At 47.2% G+C, this 21,366-nt stretch overlaps 1 protein-coding gene across 1 annotated transcript in view; it reads left to right on the top strand.

Annotated features, from left to right (window-relative positions):
- Positions 1 to 6,326, top strand: part of PDE6D (phosphodiesterase 6D) — a 51,462-nt gene extending 45,136 nt beyond the window's left edge. The window contains exons 2-5 of the mRNA XM_004773461.3: positions 2,043 to 2,131; positions 2,900 to 3,025; positions 3,729 to 3,834; positions 5,727 to 6,326. Coding sequence (XP_004773518.1) covers positions 2,043 to 2,131; positions 2,900 to 3,025; positions 3,729 to 3,834; positions 5,727 to 5,808 — 403 coding nt within the window. The 3' untranslated portion in view covers positions 5,809 to 6,326. The remainder of the gene's footprint in view (positions 1 to 2,042; positions 2,132 to 2,899; positions 3,026 to 3,728; positions 3,835 to 5,726) is intronic.
- Positions 6,327 to 21,366: the final 15,040 nt, after the last annotated feature.

Raw genomic sequence — 21,366 nt, 5'->3', positions numbered from 1 at the left:
CCCTGAGATTCATAGAGGCACTGCTTCATTTTTTTCTACCCTCCAGAGTCCCTGTTGAAAAGTGTGATTCATTCTGTTTTTTTTTTTCCCCCATTCTGATTCTGACCTTTATGTGACTTGTTTTTCCTCTGGAAGCTTTGCTTTAACCTTGACGTTTTGCAAGTTCACAATGATGTGACTTGGTCACTTGCTAGATCTTCAGTCTGGGACATTTTCTCGAATTAATTATTGATCACTTCTCTCCATGGTTTTTTGGTTCTGTCTTTCTTGAACTCCTGTTAGATTTTTGGATCTCTTACATTGATACCTGGTTCTTTTATCTTTACTTTCCTGTTTTCTGTCCTTGTCCCTTTTTATTTTTCTTTCTGAAAGAGTTCCTCAGGTTTGTCTTCCAACCCTTACACTGAGTTGTTTGGTTCTGCTATCAAAATGTGTATTTTTCTAGCATTCTTTTTTGTTCTCTGAATGTTCCTTTTTTCATTGCTGTTAGTGATTCATTTATTGTATGATCAACAATACAGAAACTAGAAAATATAACTGCTTAAGTTAGAAGGCATTTTATGATTAAATGAGATTATCAATTGACTAGCCTCAAAATTTGTAAACTTGAGCCAGAGAAGATCACCTAAAATATACAAAATTTAATTGTATATGATTTTTAGTGTATAAGGGTTATATTATCTCTGACTGTTTTGTTTTGTTTGTTTGTTCATAGATTTTATTTATTTATTTGACAGAGAGAGAGATAGCAAGAGAGGGAACACAGCAGGGGAGTGGGAGAGGGAGAAGCAGGCTCCCTGTGGGGCTTAATCCCAGGACCCTGCAATCAGGGCCCAAGCCAAAGACAGATGCTTAATAACCGAGCCACCCAGGTAACCCAGTTTTGTTAGTTCTTAATACTTCTTTTCAAAAGTTTGTATCTTCTGGGATGCCTGGGTGACCCAGTTGATTAAGCATCTACCTCCCACTCAGGTCATGATCTCAGCCTCCTGGGATCAGGCTGCTCCCCCTGCTTGTGCTCTCTCACCTCATTCTCAAATAAATAAACAAAATCTTTAAAAAAAATTTTTTCTATCTTCCTCTGTAGTCTCTTTTTTCCTCTTAAGTTGCTTTTTTCTCTTTGTTTTGGTTTGTCTTTCATTTCAGTTTCTGGTGATCCTTGGCTAGTTTCTTATATCTAAGAACAGGCAGTTAAATGGGTACTTGAGGGGCACCTGGGTGGCTCAGTGGATTAAAGCCTCTGCCTTCAGCTCAGGTCCTGATCCCAGGGTCCTGGGATCAAGCCCCACATCGGGCTCTCTCTGCTTAGCAGGGAGTCTGCTTCTTCCTCTCTCTCTCTGCCTGCCTCTCTGCCTACTTGTGATCTCTGTCTGTCAAATAAATAAAAACAAAAACAAATTTTTTTTTTAAATGGGTACTTGAGATCTGTGGACTTGTGAGCAAAATTTATGGGCTGTGGGGGGTGGTCTGCATGAGTCACTTCTTGGGATACCTCTCTTATCTGTTTCTTTAAGTCTTTTATCTTGGCTGGTCTGATTCTGTTGGAAAATTTTTAATTTTGTACTATTCATTTTCTCTCTCCTTGCAGTTTCTAGATGTGTAGTCTTTGGTTCTCATGTTGTACATAAAAATATCTCCACTGTGGGGGGCGCCTAGGTGGCTCAGTCATTAAGCATCTGCCCTCTCTCTGTTCTGATAGATCCCAGCCTGCTGGGATCTGGCCCCACATTGGACTCCCCACCCAGCAGGGGAGCCCTTCTCCTCCCTCTGCCTGCCACTTCCCCTGCTGGTGCTCTCTCTCTGTCAAATAAAGAAATAAAATCTTTTAAAAAAAATCTCTGTTGGGTCTGTGCTATGATCTTCCTTTAGATGTCCTTTGGACCCTCCTACACCTCCTCATTTGCTTTCATGGCACTTGATAGATAGGCTGACTTGCTAAAAAGTAAACAGGAGTTGGTAGCAAATCTGAGAGCTAGAACACACCTTGAGTGCAAAGTTGGAGTCGCTTTCAGTGCATTGTTTTCCTTAATACATTTGATCAGAAATTGGATGAACCTCCGGGATGCTGAGACAGGGAAGATACTGTGGCAAGGAACAGAAGACCTGTCAGTCCCTGGAGTGGAGCATGAAGGTACTCCCCAACCCTTTGCCCTGCACAGGGCTCTGATGTTTCAGAAGCAGGGCCTAAGCATCAGGGAGCTAAATTAATGCAGATCCTGATGGGTAAACCGCTGCGGGCACAGCATGTGTTACTGAGATTCTCAGTTCCTTTCCTACCTTTTTTCCCTCTCACTTCCCAAAACTCATTCTGTGCTGAAATTTTAACATTAAAACATGCCTAAAGATATAAACTAAGCTCTCAACTTTTTTTTAAAAGAAAATTTCCATTTTTATCTCCCTGAAATAAAAGAAAAACTAAGGAGTTAAAACCAACAGAACAGAGTAAAGAAGGGGTCCATTCAGCCCTTTTCCTAATGAAAACAGCTAGGGAAGGCCCTTAGATGCACTATATCTGGTGTTTCTTAAAGATCTTTCAGGGGGATACCTGGGTGGCTCAGTCGGTTAAGCAAATGCCTTCCGCTCGGGTCGTGATCTTGGGGTGGTAGGATCTTGCCCTGCATCCCTGCATTAGGCTCTCTGCTCAACAGAGAATCTGTTTCACCCTCACCCTCTGTGCTCTCTCTCTCTCTTTCTCTCTCTCTCAAATAAATAAATAAAATCTTTAAAAAAAAATAATAAAGATGCACTTGACCAATTGGGGACCTCTGTCTTTAATTGTGTTACCAAGGCTTTTCTCTGAAATTTAACATAGATAATGTGTTCTCTAAATCAGCTCTAAGAAGCTCCCAGAAACTTAAGGAATTATAGTATGTGATTTTCATTTCTTTTTATTTACCAGCCCGTGTTCCCAAGAAAATCCTCAAGTGCAAGGCAGTGTCTCGAGAGTTGAACTTCTCTTCAGCAGAGCAAATGGAAAAATTCCGCCTGGAACAAAAAGTTTACTTCAAAGGGCAATGCCTAGAAGGTATTCTGTGGCCTAGTGCCTGGAAGCCCCACTTAGGATGACAGAGTAAAAAGGCAGGACCCAGTGAACTTAAAACACTGCTTCGGTAACGTTCATTTTGCAGCTCAGTTTGTGATGGGATTCCTATACCTTGCGAGACTGGGGGCCTCAGCAAAAACAAAGCTGGCAATGACAAGGGGCTTTGAGCCCAACAAAAGGGTTTCTGACACTAGTGGGCCTGGGTTGGTGCCTGCTTTATCACTGGTGAATTATAATGTGGTCACGAGGAAGCTGCCAACAAGGGCCTGGTACAGAGCTCTCAGTCTCCCACAGATCTGGCCACCAAGGCGACTCTGCACCGAGTTTCCACCATGAACTGTAAGAGTGCATGTCCGTGTCTTACAGCTGGAATTGCAAGTGAAAGGCCTAGTCTGTTCTTCTGTTTATCATATACACATAGCCTATTGCTAAGAAAGCATTGCTTATAATGTATCTGCCCACTAGTCCTCATCCTTTAGGCCCTAGAGCAGAGGGAGTAAGCCTCTGGTGTGGTCGAGGGACAGCCTGAGGGGTTGTCATGCCTCTTTCACATGCCTCTGGCCCCAGAGGTTTCTGATGGCTTCATTTGTGGTTCTTGGGGTAAGAAGAGGCTCACTCTAAGGGGGGGGGGGCGGGTGAAGAGCCCCTAGGGTGCCCACTCACCAGCTTTTTGTTCTTCCTTCAGAATGGTTCTTCGAGTTTGGCTTTGTGATCCCAAACTCCACAAACACCTGGCAGTCCCTGATAGAGGCTGCGCCCGAATCCCAGATGATGCCCGCCAGCGTGCTAACGTGAGTGAGCAGACTGCAGGCACTGAGGAGTGGGTTCCAAGCAGGGGGGCTGATGGTGCTGCTCAGCGGGCAGCCCCGGGTGAAAATAAGGGGAGAGAGTATTCAGGGGTATTTGAGTTTACAGGTTACTGACATGGCCATAGGAAAAAGACAGTGTGATCAAATGGAAAAAAATAAAAAAAACTTTAGATTAGACCTTTAGACTAAATTCCTGATTAACCCTGACTTGCCGTGCAATCTTGGACAATGTTTACCTCTCTGGCCTTATTTTTCTCCTCTCTACACATAGAATTAATAATTCTATCTCACAGAGGTGTAGTGAGGATGAAAGAAGATGATATGGGAGGAAACTGGCCTGTACTCTATATTAAATCTAGGCTAATTTGCTCACTTTCCTGACAACCAAACTTCTGATACTCTGTACTTTTCTTGAATGGCCTTTAATGGAATCTGGCAAAGTTCTAAGTTTGTTATAGAGGATAATGTTTGGTTATGGTTTTTCAGAGACTAGCTTACCATTTTCATAGTTATGCTTCCTGCTCAAAGAATAATTTGTTTGTCCTTTATCCAAAAACACTGTCAGTAAGGGCCCAGCTTACATTTTCTCTTCGGAAAAGGTATTAGACTTTCAGAGGTCTTAATAATAGTGTCTAGTAATGAGTTATTCCCACAGATATTTGTGTAATATTGGATTGTCCCCTTAAACAGATCCTTGGTGAAAGCCACACTGAATGTAAATAGAGGTTGTTTGCTTTATAAGATTTTGCTTTATAAAATGTTTGCTGTAATAGATTTTTAATTACAATGGTAGGTATTTTTATATTCTAATAGCCAATTAAATCTTGAGTTTCTTATGTACCTATTTTATAATTAATTGCCAACAAAAATGTATCTGCTGGCTATTAATTACCTGGGAAAGTACAGGGTAGTATATAGAAGGGCATTTTTTGTATTTTATTAACCTTCATTGACTTCTTCTTGGCCAGGTCCAATAAGTCTGTGATGACTTATTTAGGTTCTTTAACTCACATTTTACTTTCTGGAACCCCAAAACAGTACCTCTATTGTCCTTAACTTGGTTCGAGAGTGGTTTGGTTTGGAAACTCTAAGATACCCACCAAGAAAAATGAAATTCTCCCCTGTACAATACAGGTGTGTCATTTGGGGTTCTTTGGCTGCAAGCCATAGAAATGACTCCAGCTGATAGGACAGACCTGAAGGGGGGTAGGGGTGACGGGTGGCGGGTGGCACTGAGACCTGGGCAGCTTCAAAGATGCAGGTGGCAGGAATCCATCGATGATCTCCTTCAGGAGCAGCCATAGGAAGGATCCTGCTCCAACGGGGAGCAGGGGAAGAGTCTGATTAGCCCATATTATGTCCTGTGCCCAGCCCTCTGCCAGGTGAAGGAGAGGCTACTGGACTGACCCATGGACTGGAGATGTGGTGGGTCCCCAGAAGAAGAGCAGAGTGCTGTTACCCAAAGTGATGGAAATAGATGCAGGAAAGACCAACCCATAACTGCCTACCAGAGACCTGCAGGTTTCCATGTATATCAAAAAGTCACTCATATTTAAAAAAAAAAAAAAAAAAGGGTCTTATGTATAAGCACCCCTGTTTGCAGAGCACTCTGCTAAGGGGTTTACATATATCAAGGATTAAAACATGCTCTTTCTTCTTGTTTTCTGAACTTGAGGAGAAAAAAATCCAATCACAAAGTTAAATGTCACATTAGACTTCTAACCCCATTTGGACGTAGATTTAAGTGTCCCCAAGCGAAAATTCTAGGTAGGTGCGTGTCCCCAGGCCAAGCAGACCCAAACTGAAGCCACTTTGTGGAAATGAAATCTGTTGCCTAACACACTCACTCTTTTGCCCTCTCTTCTTACTTATAGTGGGAATGTTATCATAGAGACAAAGTTTTTTGACGACGATCTTCTTGTAAGCACATCCAGAGTGAGACTTTTCTACGTTTGAGAGAAGAATGTGTGTGCATTTCAAGAATTTGGGTTTTGGGGGGGAAAGGAGGAAACTGTTGACTTTTTTCCTCCACGCATTTGATTTTTGACATTTCCACCCCTAATTCCCTGTACGGCAACCCACCTGTGGCCACCAGGGGACCAGTTCTGTGTAGGTAACCAGATGGCTCTTTCCTCCCAAGCCGCCATCTTCCACTGACCAGACTCAACTCCCAACCCCAGACGAGGGCAGAGGGTGAGCCTTGACTCCTTCCCAGGGTGACACAGGGACAGATGCTTACCACAAGAGCCAATGCTGTTCCCACCCCTTCTGCTTCCTCCTTGGGCCCTACAGGCAACGCATCTTCCTTTGGCCCCTGGTTTTGGAAAAATTCATATTCCTGACCTATGTTTAGTTTTTTTTCCTACCATTTCTATTTCATACATTCTCATACATTTAACTTGTAAAATAGACTGTGATATTATTATTACGTAATGAATTAAAACATATGAATTAAAATATTCCTACAGTCTTTAGCATGGCACTGCTTTCATCTCTGCTTTTTCTGGAACATGAACCCAGCCCCATGATGTGAAGAAAGACATTTATCAGACCATAGGACCACAACTGTATTTTACTCCAGAAATCAGCTAATAGATTTTGCATTCCCGATGCTTCAGTTGCTGCTTTCCAAGAATGTACAACGTATCCAAACAAGACCCATAACCTTAACATTTGTCTTTGAGACATGATATGCAGTGGTTCTTTTCCACAACATGGATGTCCCCTTTGTCTGGTGTTGCTTTTAACTTTTCTCAGACCTTTATGATGTACCTTTACTCAAGAGGTTTCAGGAAAGGGTAGAAGTCCAAGCTGACAGAGTAGAAACCCTTCTGTTCTTATGTGAGAGGACAGAAGTTCCAGAATGGAGAAAAGATCTCCCTGAAGTCATGTGGAGAATGGTGGGAACACATCTGGAATGGGGTGGGGTGCTGGGAGGCCTTAAAACCCAGGCAGAGGAAGCCAGCGTGGGAGAGAGTGATGGTAGCTGGGTGCCTGCAAGTCTGATGTGACAGAGAAGGGTTCTTTTATAGAAGCTTACCTCTGAGCTACCAGCAGCCTTCACTGTTCTTGATACAATATCAGCAATTAAAGGGTTTCCAGTTCGCACAGTATTAATAAGGCTGAGACCAGAGGGAAGGAGAATATAGCCAGACATGGGCCCTCTGGCGTAGCCCCTGCTCACGTATTCCTGCTCTTTTTCTTACCAAAGGATCTGTTTGCCTCTGTGGGTGGGGAGGAGAAGGACATTTTTAGTGGACTGTCACCATCTTTCAGTGATAATTCCATTCCTCGCATGAGGGCTCTTGTCTTCAAAAGCTAATTTTTAAATACCAAGATTGGATGAGAAAGCAAAGTTAAAATGAATCCAGATTTCCTTTTGCTTTCTGGAAATGCCATATCTTCCCTCAGAGTGAGCTCATCTCCTTTCCTGAACTACGTCTGCTCCCCAGAATTCCAGCGAGGAAGGCGCTTAGGGAACTGGACACCTCCCAGTGGAGAAAAGTCATCCCAGGGAAGCTTCCCCCCCCTTGCTCAGAGCCTCCTTCACTGCCCCTTTCCACTCCCTCACCCAGCCAGAACTATCAGGGACACACTTCTTTGTCAGCTGCTCTGAGAAAAAAAAAGAACTATAGCCTAGTCATTCTTAGACATTCACCATCCCTCCAGGCAACAGTGTGTGTGTTCAGGCAGCGCTGATCATTTTATTATGAAACAAGGCCCAAAAGTGTGCTCCGGGGACAGTGCGATTGACAGGTTCTGAGCTGTGCAGGAGAGACTGGGGCTGGCCGGGAGGATGGCTGCAGCTATGAGAGGAGGAAGAGGGAAGGGGTGCGGGCAGGGGTGAGCACAAGCGAAAGGAGAGGACACAAGAGCTGTGGAGACTCGGGCCCTTGTAGGTCAGGGTCAGCTCCAGTAGGATAGGTGCAGGTCTAAGTGCTTGCAGAGCTGGGGGTTTTGCGGATACAAAGGCCACAGAATGTTACAAAGGAGAGGCATGCAGCCCAGGCCCGGAACATGTACGGGTACCTGCCCCACACTCCAGAGATTGGGGTTCAGTAGGTGCAGGGCCCAGAAATCTACCTGCTGCAGCAGCCCAGGTGATTCTGACACAAGCGGTCTGTGGACCAGACCTTGAGAAATGCTGGTAGAGGCAGTAAGTGTCGGAGACAGATAGATGTACACGGGCGGCTGTAAAGTAAGCTAAAGTCGCATGCGGACTTCTGTGATGGGGGTATGGTGAAGCAACGAGTCTGGCCTCAGTTGGGCAGGAAGGGGTTGGAGGAAGTCCAGTCCACCGAAGGCCACACTCGCACTCTTCCCATATGCATACGTGGGAGGCACAGGCCTGGCTTTCAGGGATTTGTCTCTAGTAGAGGGAGGTGACAGGTGATGGTAATGCCTGCAATAAGGGAAGTGCTAGGTGAATGAAAGGAAGAAGAGATTTTTTAAAAAGTGAAAATGAAATAAATGAGAAGAGATTACACATACTTCAGCAAAGTCCAGAAAGCCCTCTCTTCTCTGAATCCTAAAACTCTTAGCTTACGAAACATGTTCAGGTGACCCTAAAAATATAAATTTAAGAAAACTAAGACTTGTGGGGTGCCTGTGTGGACCAGCTGGTTAAGCGTTAGACTTCAGCTCAGGTCATGATCTCAGGGTCCCAGGATGGAGGCCCGGTGTTGAGCTCTGCACTCAGTAGGGAATCTGCTTCTCTCCCTCTCTCTGCCCACTCTGCCCCTCCCCTGACTCATACTTATTCTCTCTCACTCTCAAGTAACTTTAAAAAATTTTTTAAAATAAGGCTTTCCTGGGGCACCTGGGTGGCTCAGTGGATTAAAGCCTCTGCCTTCAGCTCAGGTCATATCCCAGGGTCCTGGGATCGAGCCCCGCATCAAGCTCTCTGCACGGCAGGGAGCCTGCTTCCTCCTCTCTCTCTCTCTCTCTGCCTATCTTTCTGCCTACTTGTGATCTCTGCCTGCCAAATGAATAAATTTTTTAAAGTCTTTAAAAAAAATAATAATAAGGCTTTCCTTCAGTCCTGCGATGCCTACAGCTCCTGCTCCATCCTCTTTCTCTGCAGATCAAAATTCCTTGGGATTGTCTCCACTCACTCTTTCCACCTCCCCACCTCTCATTTACTCCTCAACAACCGCTGGCTGGCTGGCCCTCACTGGGGGCCTCCTTTCCACCAGTATGTCTGTGAACTCCACTGACCCACTGTCCCCTGCTGGTCCTTCCTGCTTTGTCTGCTGCATTGGATCTTCTAACACCTCCTGGAAATTCTTGTGGATTCTGGGAGCCCCTTTCCTGGGAGTTCTGCTCCTTGCAGGCTGTTCATTTGCTTCCAACCACCTTGTCCCTAAAATCTTTGTTAGTGGACTTCTGGATTTTTTTCTGTTTTCTTTCTTTCTTTTCCTAGCTGTTGTATATCGAGAACATTCTATGTGCAACGTCTTTAAGCATTATGCATTCAGTCCACACATTTACTGAGCACTGTTTATGTACCAGACGCTATATTAAATGATGGACATACTTGTTCAACCAGTGAAGTCCCTACCATCCCATTCCAATGAGAGGAGACAGGAAGCGAATAATTTTAGGTAGCAATCAATGCTCGAATTAAACAGGACTGTCCAGTGCCAGCATCAGTCTGATGTGAGAAGCAATGGAAAGAAGTCAGCGTTCAGCTTTTGACTACCAACCCAGGAGGGACAAGCAAACCAAGAGCCATGGAAAGCCGGGCTTTCTCAAAAAGATTTTTAAGGGCGCCTGGGTGGCTCAGTGGGTTAAGCCGCTGCCTTCGGCTCAGGTCATGATCTCAGGGTCCTGGGATCGAGTCCCACATCGGGCTCTCTGCTCAGCAGGGGCCTGCTTCCCTCTCTCTCTCTCTGCCTGCCTCTCCATCTACTTGTGATTTCTCTCTGTCAAATAAATAAATAAAATCTTTAAAAAAAAAAAAAAAAGATTTTTAAGTCCCTTAAACTATCAACAAAGCAAGAACTGGGTGGTGGAAGGGAGGGGGCACACAGGATTGTCTCATTTACCACAAAGAGCTCCTTCTTGTGGGAAGAGTGAACCTGCCACTTCCTGCCCTGGTATAGGATGGAGAGGAGGAATGAGGAAGAAGAAGGCCACAGAGGTCAGCAGCAGATGTCTCTGCTTTCCTTCCCCGCCCCCTCCCTCCCAGGCTGGGGTGGAACTGGCAGATAAAAACCGGGTTCAGGGGAAGGAAGAGAATTTCAGGGTTGATAACTGCTTCCTGGAGGTTAGCAGGGCTGCCCCACAATCCAGACCAAGGCCTGTTGACTAGCCTTACAAACATCTTCACCCCAACTGCTCCTGCCTCAGTTCCTAGAACTACCTGGGGCCTGTCAGGCCAAAGGCATCTTCTTCCCTTCTGATTTATCCTCCAGGTCTCGGCCAAAAAGAGCGCCGAAATGTGCGCCAGGTCACCAGTCCCTCTGTATTGAACAGTTTATTTTCAGAACTTGCTGCTAGTGACCTGGTAATTGTTTTACGGCTCTCAAAATACTGTTAAAATAGTCCTCAAAGTGAAGACCAAACCTGGCTTAGCAGTTTTTTGGTGCACTTTTATTTGGTTCGAAGCTAAGCAGCTTTGTCCATAGTTGTGAATAAACGGGGGGGTGAAGTTGAATGGAGTGAGAAGCTGAGATTTGGTGGATACATTTGGTTCCTAAACTGTGCACCAAGGCACCCCAGGGCACTTCAGCAAATTCACAAGGGTTCCAAAGGATATTTTAATTTTCAAAGGAAATGTAGTCAGTGGGGATGTCTGTTGTACCGTGCTCACTATTAGCTCAAGATAGTTCAGTTTCAACATTATACTGCACCACACTACGTTCTTTTTGGTGAGTTATCTTCGCAAAGCTGAATTTTTGCACATTTTGGCGATAAACAAGTACCCCTGAAAAATCCATGTGAACAGGGGTGCCTAGTGGTTAAGCGTCCAACTTTTGGTTTCAGCTCAGGTCATGATCTCATTTCGTGGGTTCGAGCCCCACATCGGGCTCCACACTGAGGGTGGAGTCTGCTTGGGATTCTCTCCCTCTGTCCCCCACCCCCAGCTGCACTCACTCACATGCTCTCTCTAAAATAAATGAGTAATTTTTTTTTTAAGTGTGAACAGGAAATGAGGGTGGTTGTGTCCAATCTGATTCCAAGATTTGAGAAGATGTGCACACATCACATCAATAAGTCATTGTGATTACAAATAAAATAAAAATATTTTTCTCTTGATTTATGTGTCTTTTCTTTTTCCCCAATAATATGACAGCTACTAGGTTAGGATATAAATACTTAAGTTGTTTGAACCTAACTACATAATAATTTTAAAAACATTTTGTTTTTGTTACACTATGGAAAAATGACTGACACACTAATTGTGCTGTGAACAGAGGAAGTTTAGGGACCCCTAATAAGCTATTTTGGGTTTTTTTCAGAGTTTATTTTTTTTTTAAGTAATCTCTACCCCCAACAGGGGGCTCAAACTCATAACCCTGAGATCAAGAATCACATGCTACTAAACCCTCAGTTTAAAAATAATGCCTGGGGCGCCTGAGTGTCTCAGTGGGTTAAGCCTCTGCCTTCAGCTCAGGTCATGATCTCAGGGTCCTGGGATCAAGCCCTGCATCGGGCTCTCTGCTCAGCGGGGAGCCTGCTTCCCCCTCTCTGCCTGCCTCTCTGCCTACTTGTGATCTCTGTCTGTCAAATAAATAAATAAAATCTTTTTTTTAAAAATAATGCCTTTCAGGAGCACCTGCCTGGCTAAGTCAGTAGAGCATGCAGCTCTCAATCTTGGGGTCGTGAGTTTGAGACCCATGTTGGGGGTAGAGATTACTTCAAATAAAATATGCCTTTCAGAGGGTTAGAAACCCAGGCACGTGCATTACCATCACTGACAGCCACAGCAACAAGTATTTACCAGCCCCATAGGAACCCCGAGACAGCTCTTGGTTCCGTGGAATGCTTTTGGATTCTTGTACTTATTAAAGAAAATGTTTTCAAAGGAAAAGAGGGCATTTATTCAAATTTCTTAGAGTGGCTTTTTTTTTTAAATATTTTATTTGTTTATTTGACAGAGATCTCAAGTAGGCAGAGAGGCAGGCAGAGAGAGGAAGAGAAGCAGACTCCCTGCTGAGCAGAGAGCCCGATGCGGGGCTCAATCCCAGGATCCTGGGATCATGACCTGAGCCGAAGGCAGAGGCTTTAACCCACTGAGCCACTAAGGCACCCCTAGAGTGGCTTTTTAAATGACTTGATTTATTCAAATCATCCCCCAAATAGCTCTTCTCAATTATAAGAGGATAAGCAAGATTATTATCACTTGGATGTTTTATATATAATTGTTACTTTCATTTGGGGGTAAAGTATGTGCATTAGAGCCATACAACATGAAAATTTGAATACGGGGCACAGGGCCCCCCTGTGTAATTAAGTACACATGATTGGTTTACATCTTTACAGAACTTGAAATTTCATTTCACTTTTATGTTATAGGGAATGATAATGGTCCTTTCTTTCCTTTCCTGGTATGTCATTGGCCATACACGCTGTTTACTCAGGGCCCAGCCCTTGGTCAGGATTGGAATCCAAATCCTCTTTTCTGGAAGAATGTCTAATTGTTTCTTTCTTTTAATTGACTTGTATTCAGCAACAGTCTACAATACGTTTGGTACAATTAGGCTAAGGTTTTTTTTTTTTTTTAAGTTTTTATTTATTTATTTGACAGAGATCACAAGTAGACTGAGAGGCAGGCAGAGAGAGAGAGAGGGAAGCAGGCTCCCTGCTGAGCAGAGAGCCCAATGCGGGACTCGATCCCAGGACCCTGAGATCATGACCTGAGCCGAAGGCAGCGGCTTAACCACTGAGCCACCCAGGCGCCCCAGGCTAAGGTTTTTCTTAGAGGGTTCATGTTTACTTAAAAGTAGACACTTGATATTCAAGAGGTTTTATGACCATCACAATCCTCCAGCGTTTCCAGGCTCAGATGATACTGTTCAGGCACAGAATTCTGATACGTCAGTATGGATTTGGTTGTGTTTTGACACAATCATTTGCTGAAAGAAACCTTGCCTCTGCCCAAAGGTCTCCCTGGAGAGGCAAGTGGCCATTGGGAGTGCCACATCTAAGAAATGCCATCACGTAACAAGAGACTAACCATCTAAAAGTTAAGTCACCCCTGAGCAGAGCGGGAAAATAATAGAAAGCCCACCTACCTAATAATGGGACTCATTTGACACCAGGGTCTTTAAAATGGATTCAGACCACACTGTCTCCAAGGAAAGAAATGAGGATCTCCTAGTAAGAGGTGCTTACTGAAAGGTTGACTAGTAGAAAGGTCATTGGGCCCTCAAAGTTAACTAAGGACAATGTTGACAAAGGGGTCAGAATTGGAGAATCGGGACGCCTGGGTGGCTCAGTTGGTTGAGCGGCTGCCTTCGGCTCGGGTCATGATCCCAGCGTCCTGGGATCGAGTCCCACATCGGGCTCCTTGCTTGGCAGGGAGCCTGCTTCTCCCTCTGCCTCTGCCTGCCTCTCTGTCTGCCTGTGCTTGCTCGCTCTCTCTCCATCACTGACAAATAAATAAATAAATAATCTTTAAAAAAAAAAAAAAAAAAGAATTGGAGAATCCACTGCCACTTCCCCCCATGTGGCTGGAACCCATCCAACCTCAGTATCTTCTAAGAGTAGATGTCTGGGGGCGGCTGGGTGGCTCAGTGGGTTAAGCCTCTGCCTTCAGCTCAGGTCATGATCTCGGGTCCTGGGATCGAGCCCCACATCAGGCTCTCTGAGCCTGCTTCCTCCTCTCTCTGTCTGCCTCCCTGTCTGGGCTTGTGGTCTCTCTCTCTGTCAAATAAATAAAATCTTAAAAAAAAAAAAAAAAAGAGTAGATGTCTGTCCAGCATCACTGTCAAGCAGGCCGCACCCCCAGGCTCTAGTGGAAACCACAGGAGTCACACTTGGGACATTGTGGGGAGATTGGTGAGAAGGACCCAGAGAATACCTCTAGGAAGGGGCAGTAGTTTTCCTGGGATACAGAATGGAGATGGAGATGAGATGAATTTCTAAGACAAAAGAGCATGTGCACATTTTTTTTTGGAACTTGACATACAGGGTCAAATGCTTTCCAGAAAGGTTTGTACCCATTTCCACACCTTAGCTACGTCCAAACCTACTGACACTAACCACATCCTGGGCTGTGTTGACAAGGGTCACAGGACCCCAGACACCTGCCACTGAGGGAGCCTGCATGAGGCCTGTCTGTGCAGGAGTCTTTGGCCAAACTATGGAACCAGTTCCCAGAGGAATCCTTTCCTATCATCTGTTTAGTTCAAACAATCCCTGAGCCCTGGTGGGGGTCCTTGTACAAGATCAACTTTTTCTGGACACTAACATCCTTCAGTATGTTAACAGGTTTATGTGAAAAAAAAAAAAAATCCAAGGGGCGCCTAGGTGGCTCAGTAGGTTAAGCCTCTGCCTTCGGCTCAGGTCACGATCTCAGGGTCCTGGGATGGAGCCCTACATCCGGCTCTCTGCTCAGCAAGGAGCCTGCTTCCCCCCCTCTCTCTCTCTGCCTGCTTCTCTGCCTACTTGTGATTTCTGTCTGTCAAATAAATAAATAAAATCTTTTTTAAAAAATGAAATCTTGCCATTTGCAACAACATGAATGGAACTAGAGGGTGTTATGCTAAGTGAAATAAGTCAGAGAAACACAATTATGATTTCACTCATGGAATTTAAGAAACAAAACAGGGTCATAGGGGAAGGGAGAGAAAAATAAGATGAAATCAGAGAAAGAGATAAATCATAAGAGACTCTAAACTACAGGGAACAAATAGGGTTGTTGGAGAGGAGGTGGGGGGATAGAGTAATTGGGTGTTGGGTATTAAGGAGGACACTTGATGTAATGAGTTCTGGGTGTTATATGCAACTGATGAATCACTAAACTACCTCTGAAATGAATAATACACTATATGTTAATTAATCAAATTTAAATTTTAAAATTTCAGGTCAAATTTGGAATGAGCTGCATCTTAAACTATCCTCTTAGAGACTCCTTCATATGTTAAAGACCCAGGGAGTCTGTTTTCTTTCTTTTTTGTTATGCAAAAAGAAAACCCTTCCCACTGCTTACCCAGCACTTTGCCAAACAAGATGGATTAACCTCTCAGGCACACCTTGGAGCAGAGAGACAGTTGGGAGATGCCAGGCTGCATGAAGATGGGGGTCTCACCCATGAGTCCTATGACACTGCGTTTGGCATAGGTGGGAACCCTGTAAGTTCTGTGAGTTCCTGGAAGGTCAGAGGACCAGAGACCACTGCAGGCTAGAGAGAGGGAAAGGGGCACTCCAGGCAGTGGATGCAAGGTGGTTAGCTCAGATGAGTGGGCCATGGCCCGCCCCACACACTCGGCTGGAAATGAGTCTAGCAGGGACTCTGTGATCTTATTGAGAGATGAACCATGAGCATCACAGCCTCTTCTGAGACTGATTCACCTGCCTCTGTTCTCCTTCAACCTGGAAACCACACCAGAAGTCAATACCCACACCCCTGTGCTCTTCCTTCCTCAAGTTGTCTCTGGTTCATGGAAGTCTGATTGGCTTCGGAGTTTAGAGCCTGGAGCCCAGTATCCTTCGGTCTACTAGTGTGACTCGGTTACAAATGACAAAAAAGCCAACCTGAACCAGCCTGAACTAGGAGAAAATGTACTGACTTGCATAATTGAAAAGTCCAGGGATTGGTATGGCATTACATACAGGCCAACCCAGAGACTCGAGTAATGTCATAGAACTTGGGATCCCTCTGCCCCTTGACTCAACTCTTCTGTGTAGGCTGCAGTTGCCACCCCTCACATCACCTTAAGTTCAAGTCTCACTGCCCAGGCCCAAGCTCCTTCCCTTTGCAGCGACTCAATCAAAAAATCCCAGGAGTGGGCACCTGGCAGTCTCAGTCAGTGGAGTACACAAGTCTTGATTTCAGAGTCCAGAGTTCCAGCACCATATTGGGCTAGAGCTAACCTTAAAAAAAAAAAAAAAAAAAATCCCAGTGCTCACTCTGATTGGATCAGCTAGGGTCATATGCCACCACTGAGCCAATCAGTATAGCAAAGGGTTCCTGGGCACTGATTGGCCAAGACCATGGCCATATTCTGCTGGTGGAATTGGGTTGAGAGTGCGAGAGGGGAAGTTCTTCAAGAGGCAAACTGGACACCATTTCAGGAGATTATTGCCAAGAGAAGGGTGATGGGATGGCTGTTGGTGACAAAAACAACATATGTCCCCTGGTACCTATGGAATCTTCACCAGCAGCTCCTTCCTGGGAGAGATCTGCTCCCTGCCGAGAGCCTCACAGCTGGGCCCCGGCTTGGCTGAATGTGAAATGAGGTTGTCTCAAGTGACCACCTGGCACTTCTCGTTGCTATGGGCAGCAGCTTTGACGGAGAGCTCGTGACATACTCCCTCCAAGCTGGGTCCCTTGGCTATGCTCAGGACTTCACAGCCACAGGCTGCTAGGCCTTCTCCTTCAATAATACATCTATCATTCCCCTAGTATAAAAGGTCAGTGTTGCAGGCCGCCTTCCAATGTTTCAGCTTTGTTTCCTATTTGAGCTTTTGTCACCTCTCTGAACTCAGAGCAAACCCTGTGAGTGGAGGCTGAGCTCTCTGGAGAGGAAGTCCTGGGGAGAGCCCTGCCCTCCATCCTGGCTGGCCCTACCCTTCTCTCCAAGCACTTGGAGCTGGGGCTTGACAGCCGCACTGCAAAACTGGACCACTCCTTGTAAAGCTGGGAGCAGGGTTTCTGACCCCATGAAGCAGTTTTCAGCAGGGATTACAGAGTCGCCAGGTCCTGAGGCAGGCAGGCTTGGCCTGTACCCCGGCAGAAGAAGGCTGGGCATTGGAGACCTAGGTCTTTGGACCCCTGGGCCAGCAACGGCAGCCAGGGAGAGGCAGCACAGACCCTAGGGCAGCCTGATGGACAGCTCAGAGAGTGGCCAGGAGGGCAGCTGGGAGCCTTCAAACTCCAGCCCCCATTCCCTGCAACTGAGGACCCTGGGACTGGGACTTAGGTCAGCAGTCACTATGAGTAGTGAGTAGAGAGGACCGAGAGCTGCACCTGCCCAGGGAAGGTGTCGCACACCAAGCATTCAAAGGGATTAAGCAATAAGGAGCCCAGGGGGCCAGAACCCAAGGAGGAACCAACCCTGGCCTCAGCTCAGGCTCTGGAGAGGCCTGGGGTCTCCCTTTGAGGAAAAGAAGGACCAGATCAGCTGACCAGAGGGAAGGCTTGGGAAATGACCACTGACTCTCATGTCTGACCCGGGCTCCAGAAACAGAGAGGGAGGAAGGGCTTTCAGCTGGAGTCGGGTGGCTGAGGCCGCTCTTTCCTGGACGGTACAGAACCTGGCAGAGCCCCGTGCAGTTCCCCTACGTCCACCAGAGGGAGCCCGTCGCTCGCAAATCTCCCAATTTGGGCTGTATGGGCCGCCCCATCCTTGGCTTTTAGAAAGATTTTGGGAGTGAGGATGGGTGGGATTCTGGACTCCCAGAGCAGGTCATCAGGCAGTGATAAATAGTGTGCTAGTCTTGGGACTAGAGAAAAGTAGACTCTGCTGAAGGCAGCAAGGACTGTTCAGGCCAAACTTTTGGTGGGATGAAGCTATGCGGTGAGGCTAGGCGGCTGGGACAGAAGAAACAGTGAGTTTGGTGCAGACATGGGACATTAAGAAAGGCAGCCTGGACCCTACCTCCTGGCTCACACTCTTCCTGCTATTGTGCACAGGAGGAGACTGAGGCCCAGCAAGTTTGAATTACTTGCTCTGTATTAACGTGCCTGTCGTGTCTGGGTGGGGCTCAGCCTCTCACCTCCTTTCTAGAGGTTTTGAAGGGAGTAGTCCCCTCTGAGCAGGGCCAGAGCCTGAGTGGGCCTGGGAGCCTGATTCCAGCTCCATGTGTTGCCTGCTCTGCGGTCCTCTTGGCCCCTGGGCTGGACACCCCGCCCAGGCTCTGGGCCTTGTGGACATCTGCAGGACTGAGCTGCGCTGGGAAGCAGAACAGAGAGCAGCTGGTCAGTCTTGCCTCAAGAGACTGTGCACAGCAGGGGGGCGGGTGGCAACTGCAGCCACAAGTTCCCTCCAACCAAGGCCTTGATCTGACCCTGGCAGCTGTCTGGGTACAGCTCAGTGAGGGACAGGCAGCCTGGGGCTTGAGCAGCCCAGGGAGGACACTCCACACTGTCCTTACTCCACAGGCTCCAACCCTTATGAAGGGCAAGCCTCCTGCCCCCCCAAAAAATGGGGCACCTGGCAGAAACCACAAATGAGGGTGGGGAAGACAAGGATGTAGAATGCTGTTCCACCACCAAGAGGTGTCCTGTGGTGTCCTGAGGAGGGACCTCCTCTCTCTTGCTCTTTTCTGTATCTCTGGAGCCCAGAATGGAGTCAGGCACAGTGACAACATTCAGTACACATGCAAATGAATGAATGAACGAAGTAACGAACAAAAAGAATATTATGTGCAGGGAAACGTGGTGAATAAGGCATGGCCTCTGACCTCAGTAGGGCACAGTCAAAAAACACAAACTAGTAAATAAACAAGCTCACTTTGTGAGAAGTGCTATGTGGCCGAGGGACAGAACTGGGGATGGCTTTCTTGACATCAGGGACAAGGAAGGCCTCTCTGGGGAGATAACATGTGCTGAGACCTAACATGGATCAAGTTATGAGAAGTCTGGGAATCAGACATTCCTGGAGCAGGAATAACCAGTGCAAATGCCCTGCGCCAGGCCCAAGTTTCCCTTGGACACAGGGAGGCTGATGTGGCCGGTGAGCCAGGTGGACAGGGCAGAGGATGAAGCGAGAGGGGGCCTTGGGCTTGGAGCCTTCATTTCCTGGAACAGACAGCACTCAGCTCCCTGTGCTCGCTCGTGTGACCTAAGCCTTATGTCTTCTTGCTAGGCCCTTTTCCTGGCCTGTCTGGTTTATACCTCAGCCTCCATTACTCTGGCCCAAGCCAGACCTCTTGCCGGCCTTCCGGACCTGTGTACCCACCAGCCTCTGACAGTTCACGTCAAACACAGGAGGTCTCCGCGCATTTTTAGACCTTCATCTCCAGCCCCTGGCACATCGTAAATGGCACCTCCCTGTGCTGGAGGGCTCAGGCCAGAACCTGGGGGATCCTTGCCTCCAACACCCATTCTGTCCCGGAATCTTGACACTTTAACCCATGTGTATTTTTTTTTTTAAGGATTTTATTTTATTTATTCGAGAGAGAGAGAGAATAAGAGAGAGAAAGCATGAGCAGGGTGAGGGGCAAAGGAAAAAGTCAAGTACCCGCTGAGCAGGGAGCCCATGCAGGACTCGATCCCAGGACTCCATCCTGGGAGTCCAAGATCATGACCTGAGCTAAAAGGAGACAGACTGAGCCAACCAGGCACCCCTTCCCCATGTGATATCTTAAATGCACCTGTTTCTCTTCCACCTTGCCCTTCCCCCTTAATCCGGGTCCCCTGCTTCTACAAATGTCACATCAGTGCTTTCCAGGAGCTTTTCTACCTCAAACCATCCTGTGGCTTCCTCAAATCCTAGCTCTGCACCTGGTCCACAGCCTGCCCACCCCTTTGCCCATGCACCCTTAGCACTTTCCTGCACAAGGCCTCCCCATGCACCACTCCTGCCCCCTAACCTGTCCATCTCCTCTCTCATCCTCCTGGCCCTTCCAGTCTCAGCTTCAATGCCACCTCCCTAGAGAAGCCCTCCCTGCTGTCAGGTCCCCCTGCCTTTGTGCTCAGGGTCCCATTATTCATAGATGGTCCTTAAGGAGTTGTGGATGGACACTTCAGTTAACAGCCCCATCCTCCCATCCCTTGCTACAGGTAGGTGTCTTGCAGACTTCCTAACAAAGAAAGTGGCAGCCTGAGAAGGAAGGAGGGCAGGGGAAGACAGGAGGGCGATAGGGGGTGGGGATCAGCAGAAACTGGGGTCCCAGGTTTCTTCCTTTGGATAAAGCAGTGTGTAAGTCAGCCCAAATGTGATCCAAGAACTCCCACATGGCCACGATGTTGGGGAACAGGAGTGGGTAGGAAGCGTGCCTGGCTTCTGTCCCCACCCATTTCTGACTACAGGGTAGATTTGGGCATTCCAGACAGAAGTGTCCCTCCTGAGGATTCTGTCCCCCTCCCTTCTGTCCCGCTTTCCCTTGCAGCTGGGAGTGCATGCATCTTTAGACTGCATTCAGGGGATGCCTGGGTGCAGTCGCTTGAACATCTGACTCTTGATGTCTGCTCAGGTCAGGATCTCAGGATTATAAATTTGAGCTCCGCGTTGGGGTCTGCACTTAAGAGTCTCCTGGAGATTCTCTCTCCCTCATAAATCTTCACCCCCCCCAAAAAAAACAACCAAAAAACAAGCTGCATTCAGGAAGGATAAAGGAGGCCCAGGATCACCCAGCTGGTTACATAAGTGGGAACAGAACCCCTGCTTTTACATCCTTAGTGAACAGACTGTCCCATTCTCAGCACCCCTAACAGCTAAGGTGTCAACCCTCGCTGACCCCCTAGAGAATGGGCATGATTCAGGAGCATGGAAGCTTGCGAGGGGCGGGGGGGTGGGGTGGGGGTTGCAGGGTTCCACTTGTGAAGCTTACCTGCAAGCCCCAGGAGGCTTAGAGCGCTCTAGTAGGTCCTGCCCCCAAGGACTTGAACTCCTGTTAACCTTCACTTCCGTTAGCTGCACACAACCAGCCGTCTGAAAATCCTAAGCGCTCATCTGTGATCTTCAACTGTGTTCAAGGGGTAGGCTGGCCGACCTCCCTAACCAAGGTCCACTTCTTTCTCCTTGAAAAGAGCTTGGGGATAGGGCAAGCCTGTGTTCAGGCCCTGAAAATAAGTCCAGAGGGACAAGGTGCCACATGCCACCACCAGGGGGAGCCACAGTCACCAACTAATTGGATGAGGACCCAGGAGGAAAGGCTTAGGTTATGGGTAGCCCCATGGGCAGGTGGCTTATCTTCGGTCTTGGCCATGTTCACACTTGGCCTGTGCCACCACCCACCCACCCCAACCCTGGGTGGGTGGGGTCTGTGTAACAACAGTGCCTCATGTAGCCCATTCCTGGGGAGTGCCTGTGGATGCGGACATTATCTTCCAGAGCACCCTGATCCACCTGACATCCAATACCACAGTCCTGGGAAATGGCTCTTGGTACAAATCAGTAGACCAACCCCCCGGAAGTGGCCTCCCCTTCACAATTCCTAATTCCAGTACCCTCCCGGCAGGTCTTAGTGGCCAGCCACAGCTCAGCTCTTGATCTCTCTGGCCACCTACCATGCTGCTCCCACCCATTCTTGACAACTGGGGGTCTTCAGCCCACTATCCCCAGGAAATCTAGCTGGGCTTGAATTCAAGATCCTTCCAATGCCCCCTCCTCCTGTCCTTGCCCCCACCACAGGTCATCTAGAGAAACTGAAATGCAGAAAAACCAGGCTTGAGACAGC

The sequence above is a fragment of the Mustela putorius genome, unplaced genomic scaffold (assembly GCF_011764305.1).
Source record: "Mustela putorius furo isolate JIRA1106 unplaced genomic scaffold, ASM1176430v1.1 tig00000275_pilon_pilon_pilon, whole genome shotgun sequence".
Classification (NCBI taxonomy): Eukaryota; Metazoa; Chordata; class Mammalia; order Carnivora; family Mustelidae; genus Mustela; species Mustela putorius.
The sequence above is the reverse complement of the archived record's forward strand: the minus strand, read 5'-3'. Positions and strand labels throughout refer to the sequence as shown.